We start from the raw sequence: 26,583 nt of genomic DNA on the forward strand, positions 1-26,583 counted from the left end.
AGTCCATAGTCTCTCATGTTTCATTCCCCCTTCTGATTACCCCCCTTTTCTTTATCCCTTTCTTCCCCTACCGATCCTCCTAGTTCTTATGTTCCATAGATGAGAGAAATCATATGATAATTGTCTTTCTCTGCTTGACTTATTTCACTTAGCATTATCTCCTCCAGTGCCGTCCATGTTGCAGCAAATGTTGAGAATTCGTTCTTTCTGATAGCTGAGTAATATTCCATTGTATATATGGACAGCAACTTCTTCATCCAGTCATCTGTTGAAAGGCATCTCTGTTCCTTCCACGATTTAGCTATTATGGACAATGCTACTATGAACATTGGGGTGCATATGGCCCTTTTCTTCACTACGTCTGTATCTTTGGGGTAAATACACAGTAGNCCAGTAGTGCAATGGCTGGGTCATAGGGTAGTTCAATTTTTAACTTTTTAAGGGACCTCCACACTGTTTTCCAGAGTGGCTGTACCAACTTGCATTCCCACCAACAATGTAGGAGGGATCCCCTTTCTCCACATCCTCTCCAGCGATTGTTGTTTCTTGCCTTGTCAATTTTTGCCATTCTAACTGGCGTAAGGTGGTATCTTAGTGTGCTTTTGATTTGTATTTCCCTGATGGCTAATGCTTTTGAACATTTTTTCATGTTTCTGTTAGCCATTTGTATGTCATCATTGGAAAAAGGTCTGTTCATATCTTCTGCCCATTTTATCATTTGTTTATTTGTTTCTCGCATATTGAGCTTGAGAAGTTCTTTATAGAACTTGGATACCACGGCTTTGTCTGTAGCACCATTTGCAAATATATTATCCCATTCCGTGGGCTGCCTCTTAGTTTTTTTGACTGTTCCTTTGGCTGTGCAGAAGCTTTTTATCTTGATGAAGTCCCACAAGTTCATTTTATCTTTTGTTTCTCTTGCCTTTGGAGATGTGTCATGAAAAAGGTTGTTTTGGCCGATGTCCTAGAGGTTGCTTCCTATGTTCTCCTCTAGGATTTTGATGGATTCCTGTCTCACGTCGAGGTCTTTCTGGAGTTGATCTTTGTGTATGGTGTGAGAGAGTGATCAAGTTTCATTGTTTTGCATGTAGCTGTCCAATTTTTCCAGCACCATTTATTGAAGAGACTGTTTTTTTTTTTCACCAGCTGTTTTTTCCTGCTTTATCAAAGATTAGTTGCCCAAAGAGCCAAGGGTCCGTTTTTGGGTTCTCTATTCTGTTCCATTGGTCTATGTGTCTGTTTCTGTGCCATTACCATGCTGTCTTTGTATTCACATCTTTGTAGTACAGCTCAAAATCCGGCATTGTGATGCCCCCAATTTGTTTTTCCTTTTCAACAGTTCCTTGGCGATTCGGGGCCTTTTCTGGTTCCATACAAATTTAAGGACTATTTGTTCCAGTTCTTTGAAAAATGTCCTCGGTATTTTGATCGGGATAGCATTGAAAGTGTAGATTACTCTGGGTAGCATGGACATTATAAGTATCTTAATTCTTCTGATCCATGAGCATGAAGTATTTTTCCATCTTTTTGTGTCTTCCTCAATGTCTTTCAAGACTGATTTATAGTTTCTGGAATATAGATCCTTTACGTCTCTGGTTAAGTTAATTCCAAGGTAACGTATGGTTTTTGGTGCTATTGTAAATGGGATGGATTCCCTAATTTCTCTTTCTTCATTCTCATTATTCGTGTATAGAAATGCAACTGATTTCTGAACATTGATTTTGTATCCCGCCACACTACTGAATTGCTCTATAACTTCTAATAGTTTGGGAGTGGATTCGTTTGGGTTTTCCATATAGAGTATCATGTCATCTGCAAAGAGAGACAGTTTGACTTCTTCTTTGCCGATTTGGATACCTTTGATCCCTTTTTTTTGTCTGATTGCTGTTTCAAGGACTTCTAGTACTATGTTGAATAATAGTGGCGAGAGTGACATCCTTATCATGTACCTGATCTTAAGGGAAAGGCTTCCAGTTTTTCCCCATTGAGAATAATATTTGGTGTAGGCTTTTCATAGATGGTTTTTATGAGATTGAGGAATGTACCCTCTATTCCTACACTCTGAAGGGTTTTAATCAGGAAAGGATGCTGTATTTTGTCAAATGCTTTTTCTGCATCAATTGAGAGGATCATATGGTTCTTGAGTCTTTTCTTGTTGATATGATGTATCACATTGATTGATTTGCAAATGTTGAACGACCCTTGCATCCCTGGGATGAATCCCACTTGGTCATGATGGATAATCCTTTTAATGTGCTGTTGTATTCTATTAGCCAGGATCTTGTTGAGGATTTTGGCGTCCATGTTCATTAGGGAAATCGGTCTGTAATTCTCCTTTTTGATGGGGTCTTTGCCTGGTTTGGGGATCAAGGTAATATTGGCCTCATAGAATGAGTTTGGTAGCTTTCCTTCTGTTTCTATTTTTTGAAATAGCTTTAGGAGAATAGGTATTATTTCTTCTTTGAATGTTTGGTAGAATTCCCCAGGAAAACCATCCGGGCCTGGAGTTTTGTTTTTTGGAAGGTTGTTTATCACTGACTCAATCTCTTCATAATTTGCCTGTTTAAACAATCAATTTCTTCCTGTTCAGTCTTGGCAGTTTATAGATTTCCAGGAAGGCCTCCATCTTTCCAGATTGCTTAATTTATAGGCATAAACTGTTGATAAAAGTTTCTAATAATCCTTCCAATTTCATTGGTGTTTGTGGTGACCTCTTCTTTTTCATTCATAATATTATTAATTTGGGTCCTTTCTCAATTCTTTTGGATAAGCCTTGCCAGTGGTCTGTCAATTGTATTTATTCTCTCAAAGAACCAGCTTCTAGTTCTGTTGATCTGCTCTACTGTACTCTTGGTTTCTAATTCGTTGATTTCTGCTCTAATCTTGGTCAACTCCTTCCTTGTCAGNTTCTAATCCCGGTTAACTTGTTCCTCATGCGTGGATTAAGCCTGTCCCTCTGTTGCTGTTCCATCTTCTTGAGGTGAGAATATAAAAACTGCGTTTTAGACGTTTCTATTCTTTTGAGTGAGGCTTGGATGGCTATGTATTTCCCCATTAGGACTGCCTTTGCAGTATCCAATAGGTATTGGACTGTTGTGTTTCCATTCTCTCTGGTCTCCATAAATTGTTTATATTGATTTTTGATTTCCTGGTTTATTGAACCATTCCTGAGCAGGATGGTTCTTAGTCTCCAAGTGTTTGAGTTTCTTCCAAATTTTTCCTTGTGGTTGAGTTCCAATTTCAAAGCGTTGTGGTCTGAGAATATGCAGGGGATAATTTCAATCTTTTGGTATTGGCTGAGACCNCTTTTGGAATAGGTTGAGACCTGTTTTCTGTCCCAGAACATGGTCTATTCTTTTTTTTTTTAAAGATTTTATTTATTTATTCAACAGAGATAGAGACAGCCAGTGAGAGAGGGAACACAAGCAGGGGGAGTGGGAGAGGAAGAAGCAGGCTCATAGCGGAGGAGCCTGATGTGGGGCTCGATCCCATAACGCCGGGATCACGCCCTGAGCCGAAGGCAGGCGCTTAACCGCTGTGCCACCCAGGTGCCCCNATTGGCTGAGACCTGTTTTGTGTCCCAGAGCATGATCTATTCTTGAGAATGTTCCATGGGCATTTGAATAGAATGAGTATTCTTTGGTTCTGGGGTGTAGTGTTCTATATATATCTATGAGGTCCAACTCGTTGAGTATGGCATTCAAAGCCCTTGTTTCTTTGTCGATTTTTTGCATGGGTGCTCTGTCTATTTCTGATAGTGGAGTGTTGAGGTCCCCTACTATTAACGTATTTTTATCTATATGTCTCTTTATTCTGGTTAAGAGTTGGCTTGTGTATCTTGCTGCTCCCCTGTTGGGGGCATATATATTAATAATTGTCATATCCACTTGTTGAATACTTCCTTTAAGAATAATATAGTGCCCTTCTGTATCTCTCTCTATGGCCTCTAGTTTAAAATCCAGTCTATCTGATATGAGAATTGCTACTCCAGCTTTCTTTTGAGGTCCATTTGCGTGGAAGATAGTATTACATCCCTTTACTTTCAGTCTGAACGTATCTTTAGGTTCAAAATGAGTCTCTTGTAGACAACAAATGAATGGGTGTTGTCTTTTTATCCAATCTGTAACCCTGAGGCGTTTTAGGGGCGCATTTAGGCCATTTACATTGAGACTGAATATTGAGAGATATGAATTTAATGATGCCATGTTGCCAGCACAGTCTTTGTTTCTATCGATTGTGACTTTCTGTTCTGTATCACTCTTGGGGCCTTTTTACCTTTATAGAACCCCCCTTAATATCTCCTGTAGGGCTGGTTTCGTGGTTACGAAATTGGTTAATGATTGGCGATTTTGGAACGTCTTTATTTCTCCATCAATTCTGAATGACAGCTTTGCTGGATAAAGGATCCTTGGCTGCATGTTTTTCTCTGAAAGAGCTTTAAAAACCCCCCCCCAACCCTTTCTCTCATTCCAGGTCTGTGTAGATTGGTCCGATGTAATTCTGATACCTTTGGCTTGGAACGTGAGAAATTTCTTTGCCCTGCCCACTTTCAATACTGTATCAATGGATCTAATATATGCGAATTGCACTATGACGTGACGTGGAGTAGGTTGGTCATGGTTGACCTTTGGAGGCGTCCTCTCTGCCTCTTGGACACGAATGTTTGTTTCCCTTGCTAGATTAGGGAAGTTTTCAGCTACAATTTGTTCAAATATCTCTTCTAGACCTCTGTTTTTCTCCACCCCTTCAGGGATGCCGATGATTCTGACATTGGATCGTTTCATAGAGTCAGTAATCTCCCGTAATCTACATTCGTGGGCGTGGATTTTTTTAAGACCAGCTTCTATTTTCGTTTTTTCTTCTACTAACCCATCCTCCAATTCGCTNGTCCAGATTCTATATTAGCTCTCTCTTCCATTAACCCATCCTCTAATTCACTGATACATTCTTCTGCCTCATTCACCCTGGCTGTCATATCCTCTAGTTTTGACTGCATTTGGCTCATAGAATTTTTAATTTCTGCCAGATTCGCTCTCATTTCTGCCCTTAGGGATTCTATATTCTCAGCAACGCTTTCTCTGATGCTTTTTTCAAGTTTACTCATCATCTTGACCATTGTTGCTCTGAATTCCATTTCTGATAATTGGGATACATCCGTATGTATTAATTCTGTGGCCGAGGCCAATTCTGTGGCAGAGGCCACAGACTCATTATCTTTTCTTTGCTGGGGGGGACTTCTCCTTCTCGTCATTCTGATGAAGAGAGATTGNTTCCAGAGCCCAAATTATTGACTGGGACCCAGGCAGTGCAAACTTGTTTTATAGGGACCTTAGGGATGTGGGCTTCTTGATTTTTCAGCCTGCCTTCTGGGGGAGGGGCCTGCTGCGCTTATACTCAGGCAACCCTTTTTGGGTAGAGTCTCCTTGTCCCCTGGGAGGGGGGATGGGGATGGGCACACTGTGAGCCATTATTTCCAGGCTTTTGTTCTCTGGCAGCTTTCCCTGGTTGTTTGCTGTGCCACTTCTGAGAGTCAGAGCAGCAGTGGCTGAATCTCAGCCTCTGTATCAGAACAGAGGGGTCACGGACCATTCTCCACTGATGTTCTGGCCATTTTAACTCTGTTTCTGTTGGTTCTGCTCAACCCTGCAGTGTCCTGGGATGTGCACCCCACACCCCGTGTCCCAGCTCTCACTTCCAGGACCGGCACATCTCTGTCCTTTCTGTTTCTAAGGAAACAGACCTGGAGCTCCTGGTCTCAGTCTGGTTCCAGTGAGCACACCGGAGCTCCATTTCAGTCTGGTGGAGTGCATTCCCCGGCTCATGTTCTCAGTCTGCTCTCTTGTGGGTGCTGGTCTGCAAGTCCACCTGCTCCCCAGTGCAGGTGGCTGCTGCTTCCTGGCGCCCAAATGCTGCAGCTTCCTCCACCTTCTGTTTATCTTCTGATATCTGTGTGCAGTTTGATGGCTCCCCCCTTCATACCTCAATAGTCAGGGCTGAAGATGTTCATTTGTAGAGATCCAGATGTATCTTCCTGAGTCTCAGGCTGATTCTGTAGATGTTCAGTCTGGTCTGGTACCTATCCAACTTGACTCAGGGGACCGGCTGAAAAATGGGTCCCCTACTACTCCACCATCTTAACTCCAAATCTCTGTATATAGCACCCAGTTCTCATTGCAATATTTGCCCTCCTTAATACCCATCACTGGGATAAGCCATCCCCCACCCCCCCTCCACTCTGAAATCCTTAGTTTGTTTCCTGAAGTCCATAATCTTTCATGGTTCATCTCTCCTTCTGATTTCCCGCCCTTCAGATATCCCTCCCTTCACCTATGGTCTTCTGTGCTATTGCTTACGTTCCACATATAAGTGAAACCATATGATAATTGACTTTCTCTGCTTGACTTATTTCACTTAGCATAATCCCCTCCCAGTTCCATCCGCGTCAATGAAATTGGTGGGTATTCATCCTTTCTGATGGCTGAGTAATATTCCATTGTATATATGAACCACATCTTTTTTATCCAGTCATCTGTTGAAGGGCATCTCGGTTCCTTCCACAGTTTGGTTATCATAGACATTGCTGCTATGAACAGCAGCTATGAACAGCACATGGGGTGCATGTCGCCCTTCTTTTCACTACATCTGTATCTTTGGGGTAAATATCCAGTATTGCAATTGCTGTGTCATAGAGTAGCTCTATTTTTAATTTTTTGAGGAACCTCCACTCTGTTTTCCAAAGTGGCTGTAGTGACTTGCATTCCCACCAACAGTGTAAGAGGGTTCCCCTTTTTCCACATCCTCTCCAGTATTTGTTGTTTCCTGTTTTGTTAATTTTTGCCATTCTACCTGGTGTAAGGTGGTATCTCAATGTGTTTTTGATTTGGGTTTCCCTGATGGCTAATGATGTTCAAAATTTTTTCATGTGTCTGTTACCCATTTGTATATCTTCTTTGGAGAAGTGCCTATTCGTGTCTTCTGCCCATTTTTTGACTTGGTTATTTGGTTTTTGGGTGTTGAGTTCGAGTTCTTTATAGATCTTGGATACTAGCACTTTATCTAATATATCATTTGCAAATATGTTCTTCCATTCTGTGGATTGCCTCTTTGTTTTGTTGACTGTTTCCTTTCCTGTGCGGAAGCTTTTCATCTTAATGAATTCCCAAAAGTTCATTTTTTACTTTTGTTTCCCTTGCCTTTGGGGACGTGTCTTGAAAGAAATTGCTGTGGCTGATGTTGAAGAGGTTACTGCCTATGTTATTTAGGATTTGGATGGATTCCTGTCTCACAATGAGGTCTTGCATCCATTGAGAGTTTATCTTAGTGTATGGTGTAAAAAAATGGTCGAGTTTCATTCTTCTATATATAGCTGTTCAATTTTCCCAGCAACATTTATTGAAGAGTCTGTCTTTTTTCCATTGGTTATCTTTCCTCTTTGTTGAAGATTAGTTGACCATAGAGTTGAAGGTCCACACCTGGGCTCTCTATTCTGTTCCATTGATCTATGTGTTTGTTTTTATGCCAGTACCACGTTGTCTTGGTGATCACAGCTTTGTAATAAGCATGAAGTCAGGCAACATGATGCCCCCAGCTTTGTTTTTCTTTTTCAACATTTCCTTGGCAATTCAGGATCTTTTCTGGTTCCATACAAATTTTCGGATTGTTTCTTCCAGCTCTTTGAAAAATTCCATTGGTATTTTGATTGGAATGGCATTTAAAGTATAGATTGCTCTGGGTAGCATAGACATTTTAACAGTGTTTATTCTTCCAATCCATGAGCATGGAATTTTTTCCCATCTTTTTTGTGTCTTCCTCAATTTCTTTCATAAGTGTTCTATAGTTTCTGGAGTATAGATCCTTTACCTCTTTGGTGAGGTTTATCCTAGGTCTCTTATGGTTTTTGATACTATCATAAATGGAATTGATTCCCTAATTTCTCTTTCTACAGTTACCTTGTTAGTGTATAGAATAGCAACTGATTTCTGTGCATTGATTTTGTATCTTGCCACATTCCTGAATTGCTGTATGAGTTCTAGTGATTTGGAGGTGGAGTCTTTAAGGTTTTCCATGTAAAGTATCATGTCATCTGTGAAGAGAGAGAGTTTGACTTCTTCTTTGCCAATTTGAATACCTTTTATTTCTTTAAAATTTTTTAAAAATAAACATGCTAGTTCCATCTCAGCAATTATATTATTTGGTTTTTGTGAATTTAATTACTGTTTGTGAAATTCCATTAATTATAATTTAAATATCTGTTACAGTTATGATTTCTTAGGTGAATGGTTTCCTATGTTTATGAAAACAGAATTGATATTAATCACCTCATTTGGTCTTCTTACTGACAATTTATATATATTTATATATTTGGTTATTTTGTCATGACAGATGTGGTCCTTTTTAAAATACTGTCTAATTTCTTGTGTACTACTATGGAAGACCATTCTTTAAATTCATCTACTTATTAAGAATTGGGAAGCAAACACTTTTTATTAAATTTTCTTTTCAAGATCCTGAAAATATTAATTACATTAAATATTAAGTTATACTAGATATTATTCCTGGATCTTTTGACATGAATTATAGCAGTGGCACAGGGTAGACACCCTAATGTTGACAACTCAAGTAAAATAACATTTACACATGCATTCTTTTTTTTTCTAAGATTTTATTTATTTATTTGACAGAGAGACAGCCAGAGAGGGGGGGAACACAGCAGGGGAGTGGGAGAGGAAGGAGCAGGCTCCCAGTGAAGGAGCCCGATGTGGGACTCGATCCCGGAATGCTGGGATCACGCCCTGAGCCGAAGGCAGACCCTTAACGACTGCGCTACCCAGGCACCCCCTACATATGCATTCTTAAAGAACTTAACAGCGAGTTTTGTTCCTTAGTTTCACAAATTCTATCACTATTACCTGACTCTAAGTTTACAATCCAATGAGGCTATGAAATGAATAGGAAACATTCATTGCTAATAGGATCAATAGAGAGATGTTGCTAGAATTCTAAAATCACTTTTAAAAAATAAAGTTATCTTTCTTCCATCTGTGATCAGAGACATATTTGAAATTATTTTTATAAAAAATGACTTTTTAACATTCTTTGTAACACCTCAGTTTGCCTCAGACATCTATTACAATATGGAAACTATTACCAATAGTGGGCACAATAATATAAAGATATTACTAACTTTAAACTTTCAACACCTGTTTTTATATCAATATTAATTATATCCATTAATGCCATTACATTTATTAATGTCCATTAATGTCCATTTACTAATAATATAACTACCTTTTATATGGAGCTTTATAATTTATAAAATGTTTCTGCATAAATTGTATTACTCATTTTGATTTTTTATTACATTTGTTGGAGAGGACTATGTATGTACTTCTTAAAGAATCATTCTTCTCATAGGTCTCAGAAGGGGATTCTTTTTGAGGGTAGTGGCCCCTGTGGTGCTGGAGGATATTCGTTCATTCACTTACTCATTCTGCAAGCATTCACCGAGTATTGGCTATGAACTTGCATGTTAGAGGTTGGGTATTAAACTAAGGTAAATAAATAGATAAATGAGACATAAAATCTGTCTTCAATTATTTCAGTCTTGTAGAGTCAGTGGTATGCCCAAGTTCAGAATGGCTCTTGGGAGTCAAGGTGATTGTCATAAATAGTTGTAATTTAATGTAACAAGAAACAAATATAATAAAGAATATGTGAGATTATATATAAATACATAATATGTTATATATAATATATTTACATATATATTATATGTAATATATAATATATAATACACACACACACACACACACACACAGAGGGTTGGGGGGAGGTTAGTTGTTGAATGGTAGCCCAGAAGACAGGTAGACTGTCACATATTACAAGAATGAAATGTTGTGAGGACAGTACATATGGTTCACTATAGCCTGAGTAATAGAGAGAAACCTGGAAAAGCAGACAGAATCTAAATAATAAATAGCCTTGAGGCCATTTGTGGAAGTTTACTCTTTATTCTAGAATGGATTAGAAGAAGGGCAGGCTGATCAGATTAGTGTTCCTTGGGTAGGAGGAAAAGAAGAAGATAAAGAATAGTAAAGCTCTTTGTGTATGGTTTGAGAGAGTGGTCAAGTTTTATTCTTCTGCATGTAGCTGTCCAATTTCCCAGAACTATTTATTGAAGAGACTTGTCTTTTTTCCACTGGATGTTTTTTCCTGCTTTGTCAAAGATTAGTTGCCCAAAAAAGCTGAGGGTCCATTTCTGGGTTCTCTATTCTGTTCCATTGGTCTATGTGTCTGTTTTTGTGCCAGTACCATGCTGTCTTTGTAATCACACCTTTGTAGTACAGCTTGAAATCCGGCATCGTAATGCCCCCAGCTTTGTTTTTCCTTTTCAACAATTCCTTGGCAATTCAGGGCCTTTTCTGGTTCCGCACAAATTTAAGGGCTGTTTGTTCCAGTTCTTTGAAAAATGTCATGAATTATAGCAGTAAGTCTCTATGTGAGACAGGAATTCATCAAAATCCTAGAGGAGAACATAGGCAGCAACCTCTTTGACATCGGCCACAGCAACTTTTTTCATGACCCATCTCCAAAGGCAAGAGAAACAAAAGAAAAAATGAACTTGTGAAACTTCATCAAGATAAAAAGCTTCTGCACAGCCAAGGAAACCATGAAAAAACTAAGAGGCAGCCCTGTAATGAGAGAAGATATTTGCAAATGACACTACAGATAAAAGACTGATCTACAAAGAACATGTCAAACTCAATACACAAGAAACAAATAAACAAATCAAAAAATGAGCAGAAGATGTGAACAGACACTTTTCCAATGAAGACATACAAATGGCTAACAGACACATGAAAAAATGTTCAAAAGCATTAGCCATCAGGGAAATTCAAATCAAAAGCACACTAAGATACCACCTTATGCCAGTTAGAATGGCAAAAATTGACAAGGCAAGAAACAAGAATTGTTGGAGAGGATGTGGAGAAAGAGGATCCCTCCTACGTTGTTGGTGGGAATGCAAGTTGGTACAGCCACTGTGGAAAACAGTGTGGAGGTCCCTTAAAAAGTTAAAAATGGAGCTACCCTATAATCCAGCAATTGTACTACTGGATACTTAGCCCAAAGATACACATGTAGTGAAGAGAAGGGCCATATGCACCCCAATGTCCATAGTAGCATTGTCCACAATAGCTAAATCGTGGAAGGAGCCAAGATGCCCTTCAACAGATGACTGGACAATGAAGATGAGGTCCATATATACAATGGAATATTACTCAGCCATCAAAAAGAACGATTTCTCAACATTTCCTGCAACATGGATGGGACTCGAGGAGATAATGCTAAGTGGAATAAGTCAAGCAGAGAAAAGACAATTATCATATGGTTTCACTCATTTATGGAACATAAGAAGTAAGAAGATCAGTAGGAGAAGAAAGGGAAGAAGAAAGGGAGGTAAACAGAAGGGGGGAATGAAGCATGAGAGACTATGGACTCTGGGAAACAAATTGAGGGCTTCAGGGGGGAGGGGGTGGGGGATTGGGATAGGCCAGTGATGGGTATTAAGGAGGACACATATTGCATGGTGCACTGGGTATTATACACAAGTAATGAATCATGGAACTTTACATCAAAAACTAGGGATATACTGTATGGTGACTAACATAATATAATAAGAAATATTATTATAAAAACAAAGAATGGTAAAGCTCTGTCTAAATACTTCCACATCCATTGAAACAGGCTTAAGGCCCTGGTAAACTCCATACTTGCCACTTAATTCCTGTCGGATGAACAGAATGTAACCCTGGCATAGAGAAGTCATCCTGGTCCCATCTTAGTTTAACTTTAGACTGTAAACCCCATAAATATACCTGAGTATCTAATTTAATTTATAGACCAGGTTAAGTGGCCAATATCTGAGGACATCTTAAAGTTATGAAAGATGAGAAGGGTATTTTAAATACCTCCTGCACAGACTCATGTAGCATCATTTACAAGTTGAACAAGTCTCCATTATAATAAATTGAAGAGGACTTTTATTAAAAAGCTCCTGTTTCAGATACATAAGTAAACATTAGAATTTATAATGAGAAACCCCATGTGCACTCCCTGAATTTGCCTAAAGTACTAAATTTGACTCAAAACAAAAACAAAAAATTAAAATGTTTTATTTGTTTTAATAAAAACATTGCAGAAAACTCACATAGAAACTGGGGCCATGAATTCACAGGTGCTGTGAGGCCGTTCTGAGCTATGCGTAGTCAACTAGTTGGTCTTAATTAGGGGTTATCCTTTTAGTTCCTCTCCTTTTCATTCTTTGGAGTGAGAAAAACTTCAGCTAAACCTAATCATCATGTGATTCTTCCACTAGGCGTCACGAAATTATGACAAGAGTAAAGTGGTTTCTACTTCTCTTAAGAAAATAATTGTATTTTATTGAAAAAAAAAGTCAAGATTCTAAAGGACATGGAATTAAAATTCAGGTTGAAAGGATCAAGAAAGTATTTCTGGAAATTGTATAACTCCCTGAGTGGTTTCAAGGTCCTTTACTTGATTTAAGCTTGTAAGTCTAAACTCTAAATTTTTTGTGAGTCTAAACTCTAAATTTTATTTTATTTTTATTTATTTATTTGTTTATTTTTTAAGATTTTATTTATTTGACAGAGAAAGAGAGAGCACAAGCAGGGGGAGCGGCAGGCAGAGGGAGAAGGAGAAGCAGGCTCCCTCAGAGCAGGGATCCCGAGGTGGGGCTCGATCCCAGGACCCTTGAATCGTGACCTGAGCTGAAGGGAGTCACCCAAATGAGCCACCCAGGTGCCCCTCTAAATTTTATTTGAATTAACATAGTATCTTTGAGCACTCAGTATCTTTTGTATGGTAGACAATTTCCCTGCAAGGAGATTAAAATCTACGGAATACCTATAGCTTACTTGGAAAGGGGAAATTCATTTCACTAATTAGACTATTTTGTATTTTCAGAATCTTCTACACAGACTCCCTTCTGTCTACCACCAAATACCACTATAATATCTTAAACTTAAATGCCTTGGATTCTGATATCTGTCTCTATCATTACTAAAATTCGTTTTTAAAGGTCTCAGAATCCAAAAAACTTTTGAGTGTTACTTATAGCATTTGACAAGGGTGACAGCTGCCACCTTTAAACTGAATGTCATTTAAAAAATAAAAATAAATGTCATTGTACTTCACTATTTTATTGGCTTTCTTCTGCACCTCTTGGCTGATTCCATTCTTGTCTTCTTCATTAACTCCTTTTTTTCTACCCTTCACTATCTTTCTACCAGAGAAATGTGTATATTCCAGAAGGTTAGGTCCTTACAACTTTCTTTCTTTTCTAGTACAATTTCTCTTGATGAAACATCCTTATGATTTCATTGAGTATGTTCTTGTGTTTTGTGGCCAGTTCTCACCTTTGGGAACTGCCTTTCCTGAGCACCAACCAATATTTTAAAATATTGTGTATTTTCTCCTGAAAGTCAAAATAAAATTACCTCCTCTTCTCTTTGTTACTTTATTATGTTACAGTATTATGGATTGTTCAGTTGAATTAATCAAAGCTCAGAATCTTGATATTATTCTAACTTTTCCATATTTTTTACATTTCTACCCTCATTCATTCAATCATTTGCAAATTCCCATTTATTTTAGCGTCTCCCACAGACATCTATTCTATTATATACAGTGCATCAGGATTTCAAGTCCTTTTTACATAGATTACTGACATGACCTCATAACTTGACTTTCATCATAGAGTTTTCTTGGATACATTTTCATAGAGCAGCACTCTGATTATCTCTACCTACTCTATAAGTGTATAGAGTGAATTACAAATTTCTCTGCAATTATGGTAAAGCATCAGAAATGTATGCAGGGACAACATAGTCAGAATTGTATTTTACATATATCATTTTAGGAAAAACAGTACAGAGAGATTTTATTGGGGTTGGGGTAAGATGAAGAGAGATGTTAAGGAGAAGAAAATATATGTACGCAGGCAATTTTTCTGCTAGTTCAGGGAGAGATAATGAGTGTATGAACTCAGGAAATACATATGGAATAGAGAGATTTGTACTGATTTTGCTAGCATTCTATGAGAATATGCATTGCTCATTATAGGCTCCCTATACATATAGAACAATGCCCGAGAGAGGATACATGCATATAAATGTTCTATGAATAAAATAACTACAGATGTTAAACAAAAAAAATGCAATGCATGATTAAGCATGGTATAGGATAGAAAAAGGCAGATTTTAAGCCTAAAGTTTGAAGTTAAATTTGAGTTGGAATGCTGTTTTATTATTTACTAGCCATGTGACTTTGGGAAAATAACTTGATGCTCCTGAACTTGACTACTCTTCTTTTTTCATTTGTAAATTAAATCAATATTGCAACTTCCTTTAATAAGATTGATGTGAAGGCTAAAGAGGGTAATGATGCATTAAATATACCTAACAGTTTTTTGGCTTTTAAGTACTTGGTAACTATTTGCTTACTCTTGTTATTGTTAAATTTATGTGTATATGTACACACATATACATATCTATACCTATACACATATACATATACATATCTATACATCCATATCTATTTGTCCACCCATCCATCCGTCCGTCCAACCATCCATCCATCCATCCATCCATATGAAAAGTAGCAATATTTAGCACTCAAAGAAGAAAGTCTCCAGGCTAGGTAATGCATGTTCCATGCTAACTTGTCCCTGAAAGAGTTTTTGTGTAATAAAATAATTTTAGAAATTAAACATATTCAGTATCTGCCCTTTTGCTTATTTATGACTTGGAATGTTTTGTGTGAGTAAAGAATCTCTAAAGACACTCTGCTAGGGATTAGAAAACAATGGATTAGGTAAACAAGCTTGAACAGTAAGGGCCAGAGGATTTGTACATTCTTGATCTGGGTCTTTGTGGGTTGCTTTACATAATATGAGTGGACACTTGCCTTTCTGCATTTTTAAAAACAAGAGGAAGAGCAGTGAGATCAAAGTTCGAGCCAGGCAAATGGTCCATTTTGATGTAGAGCATCTGTCACATATGGACAAAGTTATTCATGATTTCTATTAATAATGAAAAGATGTGTTTGGATGAATTTTTAATAAATAAAATACAAAAGTATTATGTCATAGAATTAAGGACTTGAGGACAATATGCCCCAGATTTCATCTTTGATTCATTTGTTATAACTTTAAAGCATAAACATGTATTTTTAATTAAATTTATTTTCTGTGATCTCAAAGAATCCATACTGTAGCTTGTCAAGGAGTCATAAACTCACAATTATTATATATATTATGATCAAAAGACTTGTCTTTTTAAGATAAGATTTAAACCATATTCTCTGAGTAACGATTTTATAAAAGAAAAACATAGTTGTTTTGTTTATAGAAAACAAAATTACAAAGTAATATCAACTTATTTTGTAATAAATTAGATAATTTTACAACTAATAAAATTATCCATGACAATGTGATTCATTCAGGTTGATATTCAAATGATTTAATGAAGTTATTATGGACAAAATCTCATAGACTAATGAAATAAAGCTTTGGATATACTGCGGAGTTAGCAATTATTCAAATAATTTCATTAGGTATCAAATGCTAGTTAAATGTGGTTTTAAAGTCTTAGGTCAATTTTACTTTAAGTGAAGAAGTTTTGGGAAAGCAAGAGAAGTAATTTTTTAGTTTTATATAAAAATGAAAGGTTAAATTAAAGGGCTTAAATACAAAGTCTATAAAAATCATATAATCTCTCAAAGAGTTAAGGAGGTTATTTTAATCAACTGCTTCAAGGAAAACTAATGTAATATTCTGCATCTAAATCATCTAAATGCCCTGAAAAGCAATATGTTCTCATTTAGAAATGAACTATCAATTTACCAGGGATGGCATATAAAGATATTTTGAAACAAGAGACAGCATGAGGAGTTTTACTTTTGATTCATTTTATGTTTGACTTACTATTTATTATTGATTAATTTTATATTTGACTTACTAGTATAAATTATTTCTAAGAATCCAAATTTTGGAGAGATTGCTATGAGCTTTGGATATCTGAAGGATGTTTGAGAAGTGTGTAGTGTCACATTATCAATTCCAAATTCTCATCAGTATGGTAATAAGCTAATAGAGTGACAAAGTTTTATATGGCATATTCTTGCTTATCACTGAAGAGGAATCACTACACTAGGTGAGGAAATTATCCTCACGATGAACATAAACTTCAAGAATAAGTATACTCTGTTGAAAATAATCGTTATCAGCATTATTGAGAACCAGTAACAATCAGTACTAGCAATAGTTACCCAACTTTGTGTTTATTACCTTCTTTCTGAAGTTAAAAAACAATTCAAAGACATGACTTCTCTACATCATTAATTTTTACTATACCCTTATGAGGTATATATTTATTAATGCTAAAATATATTATTAACATTAACTATGCTGAGCCACATTTATAAATATTCATTTAGGGAGAACTTAAAATAAAAGATCCTCATGTTAGACATTTAGACATGTAAGGCATAGGTTAAAAAGGAAATGAGCAAGACTGAAGCAGCTTCTCAAATCCATTAGCTGCTCAAATCAAAATTTAAAAAAAAATTATAAATGATGAAGTAAATAGCTTCATGATTAAATTCTAGTTACACTTAAATAATTGGTTTGGTTTTATGTCAAGCTAATTAAACTTTCTATTGAGCTGATGTAGGAATATTGTTAAGATCTCTCTATAAAACCTCAAATGAGAAATTTCAATGAGAATTAAATATCAAGAAAAGAGTTTCTTCTTTTAAGGAACTGAGGGGAAATTAGAGTCCTTAAAATGTCTGTATTTTTCCTTTTTCCCTGACTGCTGGTAGTCCCAAGGAAATATTTATGTCTTGAGCACAATAATTATGATGCATTTTGGCCTACACTATCTTGACCTCTTATTATGAAATATATTTTTACCTTGTGCTATATTTATTTATTTACATATTTACCTTTTATGGTACATAATTTTCTATAGTAAGTCAAATAAATACTTTGAAATGAGATCGAGATAAAATATATTAGTAAAAGAAAAAATACTATATAAATATACATTTGCTATTTCATATTTTTTAATATATTGGGGACAAGTGAAGAGGAAAAAAAATTAAAAGAAACCAAGTTTATTTTACATTTAATTCTTCCACACATTGCTACATTACCAGGTAAAGTTGCCAATACCCACTTCCTTTTCACCATTCCCTTCAAAAGCCAGGATCTATGATGATATTGTCAGCTACTGATAATAGCCACAGTTATCTTTGTCCTGTCTAAAGTTCATATAGAAAATATAGCTTCCCAGATTCTAACCATAGATTATCCAATACATAAATCTAATTATGAGGAAAAAAGTTTATTAAAGGAAAAAATATGAAAATGAGAAAAAATAATTACATACAACAACTAGTATACATCCCAAAATTTCAGTTCTAGAAAAAGACCTGGTAATTCTTAAACTTCCATAAGAAAAATTAAATAAGTGGCTCATTAGCTACATTTGAACAATGAGAAGAAATGCAGAATGATTACATACATATTTTTGTTGTAATATGTATTTTCACTATACCATACAGGTATTAATAAAGTAATTATAAAATGGAGGTTGATGAAGCAAACATATAAAGACCTTTGAGAAATTACAATATAATTAGAGTTTGAGAGAGAAATGGTAAGTCAAATAGAGTACATAAGAGTGAATATAATACATATTTATATTAGAATAGAAATTGAGTACTATTGGAGTTAAGAGATCATCCATAAAATGGATTTATATATTATTTATTTATTTTTAAAGATGTATTTATTTATTTATTTATTTAAGAGAGAGAGAGTACAAGCAGGGGGAGGGGCAGAAGGAGAAAGAGTCAAGGAGACTCCCCATTGAGCTGGGAGCCTGATGCAGAGTTTCATCCCAGGATCCTGAGATCATGACCTGAGCTGAAATCAAGAGTCAGATGCTTAACCAATTGAGCCACCTGGGGTCCTCCGGATTTATGTTTTTTTGTTTGTTTGTTTGTTTAAATTTATTTATTTGAGAGAGAGAGAGCAGGAGAGGGGGAAGGAGAAGAGGGAGAAGAAGCAGACTCCCAGTTGAGCAGGTAGCCTGACATGGAGCTTGATCCCAGGACCCTGAGATCACGACCTGAGCTGAAGGCAGGTGCTTAACTGACTGAGCCACTCAGGCACCTCTGGATTTATGTTTTATAATATAACAACTCATATGTTGGTTATGAGAATAAAATGAGTTAATATATTTTAAAACACTTGGAGCACTGTCTGTCACAGCATTCAATGAATATAAGCTACTTGAGGTCCTAAAAAAAAGGATGTTTTTTTAAAAGTCTTTTTTACTAAACTGGTTTAGTAATAATGTCTTCCTACTCACTATCATAATTTATTTGGAACAGCCTTATATGCACCTCTAGCGTCTAGATTTTAGTCTCCCATGCATTTAGGTCAATGAAAAGTAGCTGAACTAATGATTGACTTGGGATGTGGGCAGGGGATCAAAATATTAGTGGAAAGTTAAAATATTTTAAAATATATTTCTGTTTAGGGGTGCTTTGTGGCTTAGACAGTTGAACGTCCAACTCTTGATTTTGGCGTGGGTCATGATCTCAAGGTCCTAGGATCAAGCCCTTCCATTAGGCTCCGTGCTCAGTGGGGAGTCTGCCTGAGAATTCTTTCTCTCTCTCTCTCTCTTCCTCTGCCCCTCTACCTGCTCACGCTCTGTATCTCTCTAAAATGAATGAATACATCTTTGAAAATATATTTATATAGTTCTGGTTAATAAGAGGACAAAGAAGCTAACATTAAATCCCAATAGCCAAATTGTGACAGTGTGTGTGTGTGTATATATAATCTGAAAATCTCATATGATTCTAATAAGACAGAATCAGAATCAGAAAGTTTAATATGATGCATGTGTGTATACTATATATAATTTCCAAGCAAAAAGGGAAGTGACTCTAATAGGCTACGTTTAAATTTTTTCTTTATTGGTAATAGGATTATTACTATATGGATATCTCAAGCCTACAATTAAATATGTATTTATTTATAAAATATAGATTAGTAATTTTTTTATGAATATAATTAGGGGATACTCACCTGGTATTTACTTAACACTGTCCAATATGTCTTAGAATCACATCGTTTTAAGCAAATATGTCATATTCCAAGAGGTAAAACCCATGTGAAAGCTATAGATTTAAAGTGCTATTGATATAACAAAAATAATGTTCAAATTATGAAAGAAGTCACATCTATTAAATAGGTCTCACATTTGAAAGAAGTAACAAAAATTGAATTGACTTCTAACTCAGATATGAACTCCAGATTAGGTAATATAATGCTCCTTAGAAAGGAGCATTTTAGAAGATCACAATAGCACTAAAATGTAGAAAACATATCTGATGAATTTTTGTGTTATATATGATGAAACTGATGTATAAAAGGTAAAAATATTTATATAATAAAAATATTATAAACTGAGTAAAGCATAAACATATACCTCAAGAATAAGCATAATACAGTTTACTTACAAGTACTAATGAAAAGTTTTGTAATCAATTTTATAATTTGTAACTTTTGCCTAATTTGATGACATTTAAAATGTTTAACAGAATCATGTATTAGATTTGAGTATTTAATTTGATTAAATAGATTTTGAAAATTATCTAAATTTGCTAAATATCTGTTTTATTTTTTCCCAAGGCTTAAAAAATTAGTTTGAACATTAATTTAAAATTAATTTGTAACTTTTGCCTAATTTTATGACATTTAAAATGTTTAATAGACTCATGTATTAGATTTGAGAATTTAATTTGATTAAATAGGTTTTGATAATTATCTAAATTAACTAAATATATTACTTTTCTTCCCATGGCTTAAAAAATTAGTTTTAAAACACTAGTTGTACTTTTAAATTTTTACATAAATAGTAGTTGATAGATATAAAAGATTAATGATTTCAGCTTTAAAATATGTGAAGAGTGATGAACATTCCTCTACCTGCAAAAAGCCTTTAAACATTAAATATTCTATCAACAGTAAGTAGTGAGTACGTTATCTATCTAGCTACGAGGCTAGACATAGAAAAACATGATGCAAAGGAAAGTTGCCACCAAGTTTTTAATCTTACCTTACCTTTGTATCCTTTCACTTCCTTTCAGAAGCTCCTTTTTTTTTTTCCAAGTTCCTACTTCAATTTTCCTCCAATCACAAAAGTACCTTGACTCCTAGAATCCCATAGCACCCAGGCTCATATCCAAGTACACTAGAAAGCAAGTTGGTGGAGTCTTCATTCTCCTTTCTACCACCTATATTTGCATCCTCCCCCCAACCAAAGATCTTCTGGAAAAAAGATAAAAGTAAACATAAAGGACCTAATTTTTTTTTTTTATTTTATCAAATGGACATAATGGCATCTAGGTGAGGGAGTAATTTTGAAGCAGAAGCGGCCTTCCTTATGTAAGTGACTACTTCAACCAGGCACATTATGGGCTCTTATGTATATATATGGCCTTCAGAACACAGTTGAGTCAGATGGGGTGGGGATGTGGAAAGGCGGGATCATAAGATGCTAACAGTGAATGCAGATATATATTAACCCTTATGTTAAGTTAAAAATAAAGCAAGTATTGCTCTAGACTAGGTTCAGGACAGCTTGATACAGAATAAGTAGGATAGATAGGGCTTTTCTTCCCTAGTCATTGAACTGTAAATGCTGGTGCCAATGTGCTCACTGCAGGTGGGGGTGAGTATCTGATAGTTGTGAATGGTCTTTACAGAAATTCTAGGATGGCACAGTTATACAGACACATTGGATCTTCTAGGCACTAGATTTCTGCTCTGAAGCATACAGAAAACTTTGCATATTTTGCCTCCACTGGTGATTTGGGGAGAACAATTGATATATAAGCTATTATGAATTGGTATACTTGTGTCAGATAGTATAGAACAAAGAGAAAGGTATAAGCCACTTAGTATTCATGCAACATGTTCTCTGGATTTGCTGTATCTGTCTTGAAAAGACTACTCTATTTACAGAAGAGCAATTAGGAGGGCTATTTGTTTATTAGTTTACTCTTTTTATGTGCATGCTGAAAAGTATTAGGTTCTGTGTTACACCACATAATATTTTCTAAAATAAAAGGAGTATATTTAGGCTACTATCTTGGTATCTTTGGTGTATGTCAAGTCCTGTCTGAACTCCTTAGCCAAATTTATTTTAAAAGGTAATATTTAGATTTTTCTGGGATCTAGCTCAATGTTTTCCAAACTAAATCCATTATCATTCCTTTATTCTTTCCTTTCTCCTTCACACTCTACAATAGGATGTCTGGATTCCTAGTTAATTAGAAATAATATGTGATGAAAATTACATAGAGAAAATTCAATTATTCCATTCTTCAGGGTGTAATTTTAAATTAAAAATCATTTTGTGATAAATCATATAGCCAAAATAAGTTACATATAAATTATTAACACAAAGATTCCTACCCTCCTATTTTTTTAGATATTATAATACTCCAGAATTTAAATTCAAGTAGGATCATTTACTAAGAAATGATACTGTTTCTTTTTTTGTATGTTTGTTTTTTACTCAGTAGCCTATCTATTTGATGTAAGTTTAATCATAAGTTAAATAATTTCACAAGTTTTAAGAACTCTATGAATAGTTAATTAGATAAATGACCTATTTTAAAAATGTATATATTCTAATATATATGTATGACTATATGTATGTATCTTTTTTTAATCAATAATTTTTTTGGCTCTTTTTTTTTAAAGATTTTATTTATTTATTCGACAGAGATAGAGACAGCCAGCGAGAGAGGGAACACAAGCAGGGGGAGTGGGAGAGGAAGAAGCAGGCTCACAGCGGAAGAGCCTGATGTGGGGCTCAATCCCATAGCGCCAGGATCACGCCCTGAGCCGAAGGCAGACGCTTAACCGCTGTGGAACCCAGGCACCCCTATATGTATGTATCTTTTTTCTAATTAAAAAATTGAGGCATCTGAGTGAGAAATTATAGTTGGAATCTGAAACATTAGCATTTCAGAGGCGTTTCTTTGGTTTCCTGACTAAGCAGAATTTTTAGAATATATGATCTTATGTCCAAAAGAATCTATAGCAAATAGTGACTATAATAAACAGTAGAAAAATAAAAGCAGATAATTAGATATTTTAAAATGTGGAGGAAAAGAATTCATAAATAGCATTTTTAACCTCCCAGACTGGTGTGTTGGGTTTATTTGAAGAGGGCAAACATTTCAGGAAGTTTCAAAATACCTTAGAAAGAAACACATTGTTTCATAGTTCTTATCTTTATCAGGATTTTACCGCTATTTTAAAATTTGAGGTCTTAATTAAGCTTTTGTCTAACCAAAGTGTAAAATTGCACGTATACATACTATATACAGATACATGAAGAAAACATACACTTTACTCACAGGCAAATTGAAGTATGGCTTCTCTACTAAGAATGCTTCCGAAAGTGTTGGCTGCTAAACACTGATAATGACCAAAATCCTTTGCTTCACTTGGATTGCTTATAATGAAGGTCCCATCTACCAAACTGTAGCGGTAATCACTTTCCAATTCTATTTCTGTTCCATTTCGAAGCCATCTTAGGAAAAATCAGAAGATAAATATGTAAAAAAATTACCTGATATATTAATAATATTCCCTGGGAATGTCAGAATCTCATTGAAGGGAATTTTTAAGACATGAGAAAAATGATTAATGGTGAACTTTTACCTGTAATTGGGAACTGGGCTGCCACGAGCTTCACAATTCAATGCTACCTTCTTTTCATCAGAATCAGTTGGGAAAATTATATCATCTGGTTCTTGTACAAACACTGGCCCATAGTCCACACTTTCTGTAAGGACCAAGAAGGACATACTTTAAAATTTCTAAAATTATCGAGATTTTTTTCTCCATTATCTTCATATTTAAAATTTGTCCTTTTTCCTTGAGCTCAACAGGCATATTACCAAAAGAAAGTCACAAATAGCAAATCACATTATTTTAGTAAATTAGAGACATATCTAGAATTTTTTAATTGACTAATATTTCTTTTAAAAATATGTTATATATGATAAAAAACAAATATCTCAAACATTGTTGGTGTACATTTTTAAGTACATATCTTTGTATTCATCTAGAACAGAGCTAAAGAAAATAACGCTAAACAAAAACATTTTAAAAAACCTAAAAGTTTGGGGCGCCTGGGTGTCTCAGTCAGTTAAGCATCTGCCTTTGGCTTAGGTCATGATCCCGGGTCCTGGGATCGAGCTCCGCATTGGGCTCTCTGCTTGGTGGTCTCCCTCTCCCTCTGCCTGCCACTCCCTCTGCTTGCGCTCTCTCTCTGTCTCTGTCAAATAAATAAATAAAATCTTTTTAAAAAACCCTAAATGTTTGTAAAACTCTTAGAATGTTAAAAATAATATATAATAAATAAAAGTCATTAATTAATATTGTGTTCTACATGAAAACTACAGATATGAAAACATTGGTATGTGTGTATTCTCTGTCCATCAATTTCTTCAATCATTTAATCAAGCACTATTTAGTCTTAAAAATGCTAGAGTGTAAAGGGTAAATTATGTAATGCAAATAAATATGTTCTTATAGAATAAATGAGACATGTCCTCAAAAAAAGTCAAATAACTGAATAAAAATACCAAAACTGCATACAATTAAGTGTTCATCAGCAGATAAACAATGCAAATAAGGAGATCAGAAGAGAAAGAGGCAAGAGGGAAGAACACCTAAGCTTATTAAGTACCTACTATATATCAGATATTAGATTTTATCTCATTTAATTAGTTAATAGAGAAATCCTATGATAAAGGTCATTTTAAACTAAGGAAAATGTCATAGAAAAGTAGAAATAAAATTGGGCCTCAGATGACAGCTTGGGCTTGAAGAGCTTTAGGATAATTCTGCTGAAGTTTTAGGATAATTCTGCTGGAGAAATGATCAGTAAATGTGCTGTGGGGAGTATTAGTCTTAGCTTGTAGTAGTGCAAAAATTCACAGAGTTACATGCATATCTAGGATCCTTAGCATCTTGAATTGTGAATTTAGAACAAAGTAAATTTTTTTCCTTCACTTTCATTGATCAAGAATTTGATTTTATAGTAACTGTAGATCAAGATTCTCAGCCTTGGCACAAATGCATTTTGGGATACTCTTTGTGGTGAGGATTGCCCTGTGAATTGTAAAATGTTTATAATCATCTGTGGCCCCTACCTACCAGATGCCAGCAGCACACCTTCCCAAAGTGTATAATCAAAAATGTCTCCAGAGATTCTTAAGTGCTCTCTGGGTTGAAATCATCCTCATTTAAAACCACTGCCTTAGAAAAATGAAGAGTGAAGATTTTAGGAAATATGTATTTCTAATGCCTCTACTAAACAGTTGGAGGTTCTCATTCATTGTAGATAACTACAAGAAAATATCAGGAAAAAAATACAAGAATAAATGTCCCAGAAAATTCAAGCTTTAAGAAATTATTGCTGAAAAAGATATACACCTCCATATTTAAAATAATGGGTTTAGAGTACATTTGTATGTTTTCTTTAGATATATATTCTTTTTTGGGGGCAAAGAAAAACAAAAGTGTTGATGGCATGCTACATATTCATCCAATAAAACTGAGCACTCACAATAAGCAGACACTGACAAGTATTTTGTTTGAGTCCTAGAAAATTTAGCTAAAGTTCTTTTTTTAAAGCACCAAATAATAAAATATTACATGAAAATAACTGAAATGTGTTTCTCTATACCAAATGTCATTGCTATCATGTAAAACTTTTACTCAAAAAAAGAAAAACAAGCAATAAATAAAAACAACTGGAGAAAATTATTGTCAAAATGTTCTATTTTTTGTTGCATCATAATGTATTTATAAAAATTTGGAAAAGCACATGAAACCTCCTCAAACTCTCAGTTACAGTTAAACTGCATGATGGAGTCATGAAAATACATCTCTTCTAGTCTTTATACATTATAAATATGATCATTTAAATCAATATTATAAATATTGATAATGCATAAAATTAACATTTAATACATATATTTTATATTTTTATATATTTCAAAACTCTTGAGCTTTAGAATCAGACATACTTGAGTTCAAGTTCTAGTACCATCATTTTCTAGCTTTTTTATTTTTTTTACCTTTTTTTTTACTTTTATCTTTTGTACTCCATTTATTAATTATGGATGATAATGTCTTCTGCCCATATTATTATGAGGATTGATTGACATCAACATTTATAAATATACTTAGTATACTTGGTATATCACAAGTACTCTATAAATTATAATTAATAATAAAAACAACAGCAACAACAGCTAACATTTACTTGTGGTATAATTACTACATTATAAATATTATATTGAATTATTTATATGCAGTATATCATGTAACACTCACAACATCCATGTGACTAGAATTAATCCCCCCATTGTATAGATGACAAAACTGAGGCTGAAATTAATGAAATAAATGTATATAGTAAATACATGGCAAACGTGGGATACAAATTCAGGGCTGTTGGAATCTAGAATATGATTACCACTGCCAATACTATTACTATTATAATTTGTTATAACATTTATAAAGCACTTTAATATATTATTATTATTATTATTTAAATCTCTGAGCTGAACATGTAATTATTCTATTCAAAGATGAAAACTGTGAGGTTCTGAGAAGAGACTTCTGCAAAATTAGTGAAGTAGTAAACGATTGATTCTAACTGAGGAACTGTGGTTCTAAATCTTTTGTTCTGAAAATTGTCAGACCAGGACAAGAGAAATAAAGATTGTCAGGCTGGGGAAAAGCTAAGTGCTAAGATTTGCTAAATTACCCACTGAAAAAATAAAAGACTGGCCCGAACAACATATATTCTGTGGTGACTATGCATCCTCGTTAGATATCCCTTTGTTGTTCAATTGTTACTTCCGAAAAACATTTTAGCAAGCAATTGTCCTCCCTCTCTCCCTCTCTCTCATTTTTCTCTTAGAAATAAATTTCACTGTATAGGGTTGAAGAACATGAGTCTATTTAGAGCTTCCCAGTCCCCAGCAAAGGGTAATCAATGATGATTCTATCTCTAAAGAGATTCATTTTTAAGGTTCTGTACCAAGAATGTATTATTATAGGTAAACTCAGACAGATTGATTCACTCTCCTGCAGTCGTACACTGTATCTATTGGTGAAGATGAATTACATCAAGCAATGTCCTTATGTTTTACAATTTTTAATTTGATGGAATCTGTAACTTGTGGAGATGGACTTCAAAACATACATGATAATCATCACAAAGATCCTGATAACTAGTAAATCAAAATCTTTATTTAACAAAGTAGAAATCTTTGAGATATCTGTGTAACAGGTAGATGCCATCACACACAATGTTAATTTCTCATAGGAGTAATGTTTTTGAGTGTTTTTTTTCTTGAAATCAGCCTTTTTAATGAAAAGACTAC

At 34.9% G+C, this 26,583-nt stretch overlaps 1 protein-coding gene across 1 annotated transcript in view; it reads right to left on the reverse strand.

The window, feature by feature from the left end:
• The window catches only part of CNTN5 (contactin 5), a 1,363,322-nt gene that overhangs the window by 536,959 nt on the left and 799,780 nt on the right, over positions 1 to 26,583 (reverse strand). Inside the window, exons 5-6 of the mRNA XM_034666129.1 lie at positions 22,838 to 22,961; positions 22,531 to 22,706 (exon numbers count right to left, since the gene is read on the reverse strand). Of these exons, the coding sequence (XP_034522020.1) occupies positions 22,531 to 22,706; positions 22,838 to 22,961 (300 nt within the window). The remainder of the gene's footprint in view (positions 1 to 22,530; positions 22,707 to 22,837; positions 22,962 to 26,583) is intronic.

Source organism: Ailuropoda melanoleuca, chromosome 8 (assembly GCF_002007445.2).
Source record: "Ailuropoda melanoleuca isolate Jingjing chromosome 8, ASM200744v2, whole genome shotgun sequence".
Classification (NCBI taxonomy): Eukaryota; Metazoa; Chordata; class Mammalia; order Carnivora; family Ursidae; genus Ailuropoda; species Ailuropoda melanoleuca.